This window comes from Rhinichthys klamathensis, unplaced genomic scaffold, assembly GCF_029890125.1.
Source record: "Rhinichthys klamathensis goyatoka isolate OS25496 unplaced genomic scaffold, OSU_Roscu_1.1 h1tg000504l_1, whole genome shotgun sequence".
Lineage (NCBI taxonomy): Eukaryota > Metazoa > Chordata > Actinopteri > Cypriniformes > Leuciscidae > Rhinichthys > Rhinichthys klamathensis.
Window position 1 is genome coordinate 1,342,880 of NW_026606985.1, and position 7,121 is coordinate 1,350,000.

A 7,121-nucleotide genomic window follows, 5' to 3' on the forward strand; every position below is an offset into this window, starting at 1 on the left:
AATCTGTATGTTAGTGTAATTCTGGGAAAACAAACCAAAATATTGACATCATCTTTTTCACAGGCTCATTTATGGACTTTTCCGATTCCTGTTTCAATAGGAAACATGCGAACTTTGAATTGAAAACTGTGCTCAACAAACCATTTCATCATTAGCATAATGTCTTAGAATTGCAGAAATGAATTATGGCACATAAAACGTGTGTGGTCCAGTTTTTAGCGTGTCTGTGACGTGTTTGTCTCTCACAGATGCTGTTATGACCGCGGCGGCTCATGAGCGTGTTTGAATTTCTGGAGATGGACGGAAGAGACTCGACCTTTGTGGCCGGGAGGAGCAGATTACCCAGAGATGCCGGGGCGGTGGGCGGAGTCTGTGTGGCGAACGAAGACTCCTCCCCCTGCATTAGCCAGGGGGAGGGGCCTGATGACGAACGATTTGAGGATGTGCTTTATGAACTTGGAGGAGGAGCGGAGCTTAACCTGGAGCTGGATGTGAGGGAGGAGCCTCAGGGGGAGGAGCTTAACTGGGAGACGAACCGACACAAGGCGAACGAACTGGAAGAGCAAAGCAACACGAGCCGTTCTACAACCAGCCCTGATCCTACAGCAACCTCCACAGGTGAGGATAATGATGGTGGTTATGGGGGGTGATTACTTTCGCACACTTTTATACGCGTTCGCACAATTTCATGAAGGTACATGAAGTGTTTGATTCTCGCATAGAAATGCAGTTCTGTGTGTGTGTAGATCTGTGCAAAGCGTCGCCTCTGTCAGAGCAGCTCCTGCGGGGCCGAGACGAGGGGGCGGGGCTTAACATGGAGTGTCGAGTCTGCGGAGACCGAGCCTCGGGATTCCACTACGGCGTTCATGCCTGTGAGGGCTGCAAGGTCAGAGGTCACCGAGGTGTAAAGAGCACCTGGAAACCACACTTGAGTAAAAGTACAGATACCTTAAGTTACAAGTCACCAATTTCAATACTTCAATACTTTCTATTCATTAAAGAATCCTGAAATAAAAATTTAAATAACTGTTTTCACCATTGATAATAAAAATGAATGTTTTTTGAGCATCAGATCATCATATTAGAGTGATTTCTGAAGGATCATGTGACACTGAAGACTGGAGTAATGATGCTGAAAATTCAGCTTTGATCACAGGAATAAATTACACTTTACTGTATATTCACATAGAAAACAGCTGATTTACATTGGAATAATATTTCACAATATTCCTGTTTTTTTTGTATTTTTAATCAAATAAATTCAGCCTTGGTGAGCAGAAGAGACTTTTTTTAAAAACATTAAAAATCTTACAGATCAAAAACTTTTGAACGGCATTGTATACTTGTATTGTATTCAAGTATATATAATATAAAAATGTATTCAAATAGACAGTAAAAGTTGCTAATATCTTTGATAGTAAAACTACAATGTTGCCAAAAAAGATATTTACCGGTAAGTACAGTAACTAATTACATTTACTCCAATACTTTACACCACTGAGAGGTCATGCTCGCATCATACTCCATGAAACCTCTGAGTTTGTTCTCCCAGACTGGAAAACTGTGTCTCTGTGTCTCGCAGGGGTTCTTCCGGAGGACCATTCGAATGAAGTTGGAATATGATAAATGTGACCGCAGCTGTAAGATCCAAAAGAAAAGTCGGAATAAATGCCAGTTCTGTCGATTTCAAAAGTGCCTGGTGCTCGGGATGTCTCATGACGGTAAGCGAAACGACAACAGACATACGCAGAAAAAATAAATTGACTTCTACAGTGTTGACTGTGATTCTGCGTTCGTAGCGATCCGATACGGACGGATGCCGGAGGCGGAGAAGCGTAAGCTAGTCGCGGGGATGCTAGCGGGGGAAAAGAGCTCCCAGACCTCCAGCGGTTCAGATCTGAAGTCTCTCGCCAAACGGGTCAACAACGCCTACTTGAAGAATCTCAACATGACCAAGAAGAAAGCTCGCAACATCCTGACGGGGAAGACCGACGCAAGCCCGGTAACCCTACGAGAAACGGCAAACGTTAAAGGGATAGTTCACCCAAACATTAAAATTCTGTCAGTAATTACTCGCCCTCATGTCGTTCCAAACCCGTACGATTTTCGGAACACAGATTAAGATATTTTTGATGAAATCCGATGGCTCAGGAGGGGCTGCATTGACAGCTATTTAATTAACACTTTGAAGGCCCAGAAAGGTGGGAAAGACATCGTTAAAATAGTCCATGTGACTGCAGTGGTTCAACCTTAAGGCGAGACACGGCAGGCAAAAACATAGTTTTTTTTTCACTGGTCAATTTTGAGATTTCGGGATATTTGTCTTCAAAAACATGTCTTCTTTCAGACTTGTGGTGAAAAAAAGTCCGAAATACACATTTAGGTCTTTATTTTACTGCACTTTGTCTGTTTGCGTCTGTAGATTTCTCATAAATTCATCAAAAGTTGGCGTTGTAAATCATCCGTTGCTCCGCGATCGCGATCTGCACCCTGTCATCACACACACCGTTAGAAAGCTCTCTCTCTCTTGTACAATGTTGTCGGATCCAAATATGGTCATTTCCTTTTTATCAGCAACCAATCGTGAAAGTAAAAGGGCGCAAATGCGCAATCTCATTGGCTGATGCTAAATCTTTAAAGCCCGTTTTCTCAAAATGACTTTTCTCTCATACTCAAAGTCCGAAATCTCCACTTCGGTAGCACCTGTATACACCAAACTTTCCAGTCTTGTACCTAGTTATATTACGAAGACATTTACAGAGGGATTTGTAAATATATTATTCCTAGCCTGATTTATATAACATTTTATTCCAAAAAACATGGCAAAAATCATTTTTTAAGGCTATTGACAGTATATTCTGATTTATAGGATAACAAAAGATATCCATAAATCCCTCTGTAATTTTTTTTCCCATCTAATATGTGAACACAATGAAAAAAGAATTTAGAACCTGGCTTTATCCAATACACAGATTTCATTTTTTATTGAAATATATGCAAATTAGTGCATATTTTATTAGATAATGCCTAATTTGCATATTTAAACATTAAATTATAGAAAACTAGTATTACATTTTTTTCTCATCTTAATGTAGGTAATCAACTGGGAAAGTTTCATGGTGATATCTGCTAGTTAAAAAAATTACCCTATTCACCTGTAGTGTCTCGCCTTAATTTGATGAAGCGACGAGAATACTTTTTGTGCGCCAAAAAAAAAAAATAACGACTTTATTCAACAATTTAATCTCTTCCGTATCATTCTCGGAATTTCTTCACGTTCCGGATCTCGCATTCTTCTTCAGAGAAGAAATTGTTGAATAAAGTTGGATAAAATTAAAAAAGGTTGAACCACAGCAGTCACATGGACTATTTTAACGATGTCTTTCCTACCTTTCTGGGCCTTCAAAGTGTTAATTAAATAGCTGTCAATGAGGCCCACCTGTACCATCGGATTTCATCAAAAATATCTTAATTTGTGTTCCGAAGATGAGCGATCTTACGGGTTTGGAACGACATGAGGGCGAGTAAATACTGACATTTTTGGGTGAACTATCCCTTTAAAAACATTGTCAATGAAGATGCTTGAGAAAACAAACCGGTTTCTCTGTGTGTGTCCTTCAGCCGTTTGTCATTCATGACATGGACTCGCTGTGGCAGGCGGAAAACGGGCTGGTCTGGAATCAGGTGATTAACGGGGCTCTGCCCAATAAGGAGATCGGCGTGCACGTGTTTTACCGCTGTCAATGCACGACTGTGGAAACCGTACGAGAACTCACCGAGTTCTCCAAAAGCATCCCGGGATTCATCGACCTTTTCCTGAATGACCAGGTAACGGAATCAGGACATGAGGTGTAATTCATGAAAACTAGTTTTTTCGTTAAACCTAGGCGAGATCGTCCCCTACAGCCTTAGGGTACGTTTAGACGACAACGATATGCTTAAAACTGAGACGTTTTTCCTTTGAGTTTTCCTGCGTACAGACGACACCATTGTCAAAACGATCCCCTTTCACACGGATCCGACGACTAAAAACGCTGTATTCTGCTGCCAGGCCAGTAGATGGCGATGAAACACTACAGACTGAACACGTAATCACATGTGCATGACGTCATCGTCTTCAGAGATTCACGTTTTTGTTGTTTACACGAAGATTGTGTGCACTTTGAAACCCGTTTTCAAAAGTTTGCGTTTTCAGGCGCCCAATACACCGTTGTCGTGTAAACAAACGGACAAAAAGCATAAAAAGTTTTACGTTTTTAGTTGAAAACGGTTTCGTGTAAACAGCCCCTTAAATAGGGCACTATTTGAGGGGACGGCCATTTGTAGTGGTGTCCGAAACCATAGTGGACATTATTGAGTGCACTCATTCAATCCCACAATGCACCGCAATAATGAGTGTACAACTGATGTTCAACTCAGCGGCTAGAGAATACCCATAATGCACTGTGAGAGCCGCGCACTGAATGAATTCGCTGGAGATGGCGCCGCAGATGAATCAATCATCCATCCATTTTCCAAATATCATACAGGTATACATTCCGTTTTAATTGATTATTAAATTGTTTAATTACGGTTTATGCATTCTAGTTTCCATAGCAGAGTTCAGACTAAAGGTGTGTCCGAAATTCTCGTTCAAAATTTCCGCACGTTAAAACAGATCTCAAGTTGTGTCAATCATGTTTACACACCGCCTCCGAAACTTTTGTCCGTCAAAAAAAAAAAACGGATCGGGTTCGATTTTCTGCGTTTTCCGCATCCGTAGCAAGCATTTTGAGAGTTGTTTTGACCAATCAGAGCCACAGAATGACGAATATGAAAAAATGTATACGGAAATTTTGGCCTCGGTGTGCAAGGACCTTACATTTTCATTGCTACTGGAGCTGCCAGTGTGCTATGTTTTAATTACTTATTAAACAGCACAAACTATGCAAAAGCGGAGCCCTTCCAGTGACTTTTCATTCGTTTTCATTCACTCCTTCAAGTGGACTATATCAGTGGAGTAACGTAGGGAATAGTGAATGAGTGTGTAGGGGGTGATTTCGAACACAGCACTAGTAGATAGATAGATAGATAGATAGATGCATGGATGGATGGATGGATTGATGCATGGATGGATGCATGGATGGATGCATGGATGGATGCACGGATGCATGGATGGATGGATGCATGGATGGATGCATGGATGGATGGATGGATGGATGCATGGATGGATGCATGGATGGATGCATGGATGGATGCACGGATGCATGGTTGGATGCATGGATGGATGCATGGATGGATGGATGGATGGATGCATGGATGGATGCATGGATGGATGGATGCATGGATGGATGGATGCATGGATGGATGGATTGATGCATGGATGGATGCATGGATGGATGGATGGATGCATGGATGGATGGATGGATGCATGGTTGGATGGATGGATGCATGGATGGATGGATGGATGCATGGATGGATGGATGCATGGATGGATGCATGGATGGATGGATGGATTGATGCATGGATGGATGCATGGATGGATGCACGGATCCATGGATGGATGGATGCATGGATGGATGGATGCATGGATGGATGGATACATGGATGGATGGATTGATGCATGGATGGATGCATGGATGGATGGATGGATGCATGGATGGATGGATGGATGGATGCATGGTTGGATGGATGGATGCATGGATGGATGGATGGATGCATGGATGGATGGATGCATGGATGGATGCATGGATGGATGGATGGATGCATGGATGGATGGATGGATGGATGGATGCATGGATGGATGCATGGATGGATGGATGGATGGATGCATGGATGGATGGATGGATGCATGGATGGATGGATTGATGCATGGATGGATGCATGGATGGATGGATGGATGCATGGTTGGATGGATGGATGGATGCATGGATGGATGGATGGATGCATGGTTGGATGGATGGATGGATGGATGGATGCATGGATGGATGGATGGATAGATGGATGCATGGATGGATGCATGGATGGATGGATGGATGGATGCATGGATGGATGGATGGATGGATGGATGCATGGATGGATGGATGGATGGATGGATGGATGGATGGATGGATGGATGGATAGATGGATGTATGGATGGATGCATGGATGGATGGATGGATGGATGGATGGATGGATGCATGGATGGATGCATGGATGGATGCATGGATGGATGGATGCATGGATGGATGGATGGATGGATGCATGGATGGATGGATGGATGGATGGATGGATAGATGGATGGATGGATGCATGGATGGATGGATGGATGGATGGATGGATGCATGGATGGATGCATGGATGGATGCATGGATGGATGGATGCATGGATGGATGGATGGATGGATGGATGGATGGATGCATGGATGGATGGATGGATGGATGGATAGATGGATGTATTGATGGATGGATGCATGGATGGATGCATGGATGGATGGATGGATGGATGCATGGATGCATGGATGGATGGATGGATGGATGCATGGATGCATGGATGAATGGAAATCCATTTTTTGTTTTACGCAATAATTCTTTTTACGAACAATGTGCGTTTTCTGGACTCTTGACTAGCTTGCCTTGCCTTTGCTCCCCAGGTGACGCTGTTGAAGTACGGCGTCCACGAGGCGATCTTCGCCATGCTGCCGTCGCTCATGAATAAGGACGGGCTGCTGGTGGCGAACGGCCGGGGCTTCGTGACGAGGGAGTTCCTCCGCAGTCTTCGCAAACCCTTCAGCGAGATCATGGAGCCGAAGTTCGAGTTTGCGGTGAAGTTTAACGCTCTCGAGCTGGACGACAGCGACCTAGCCCTGTTCGTGGCCGCCATCATCCTGTGCGGAGGTGAGCTTTCGGCGACTTGTGTGAGATTGGGCTGTTTTGAGGGCAGGTTGATGTCTGTGGGGGTATTTGAGTGCATGAAGGATGTTTTTGAGACTTTATGGGCAGGGTTTAAAAAGGAACATTCGCATGAATGCACCAAATAAAATCATTCGCGCATATCGCGCCAGACGCTCAATCGCGTCTGCCTCGCTAAACGCCTCATTTGCGTCGCAGGACCTCTAGACGCGCGTAAACGCGTCTTTACATTGACTTAACATTGAAATCACT

General features: G+C 43.6%; 1 protein-coding gene across 2 annotated transcripts in view; it reads left to right on the forward strand.

Annotated features, from left to right (window-relative positions):
* The first annotated feature begins 248 nt into the window (after nucleotides 1-248).
* The window catches only part of pparda (peroxisome proliferator-activated receptor delta a), a 7,601-nt gene continuing 728 nt past the window's right edge, over nucleotides 249-7,121 (forward strand). Inside the window, exons 1-6 of one of the 2 annotated variants that reach the window (XM_056237906.1) lie at nucleotides 249-618; nucleotides 747-886; nucleotides 1,583-1,721; nucleotides 1,800-2,002; nucleotides 3,622-3,828; nucleotides 6,611-6,854. In XM_056237906.1, the coding sequence (XP_056093881.1) occupies nucleotides 273-618; nucleotides 747-886; nucleotides 1,583-1,721; nucleotides 1,800-2,002; nucleotides 3,622-3,828; nucleotides 6,611-6,854 (1,279 nt within the window). In that variant the 5' untranslated portion in view covers nucleotides 249-272. Of the gene's footprint in view, nucleotides 619-746; nucleotides 887-1,582; nucleotides 1,722-1,799; nucleotides 2,003-3,621; nucleotides 3,829-6,610; nucleotides 6,855-7,121 lie in introns of those variants that run through there. The other variant, XM_056237907.1, reaches the window with a different exon arrangement.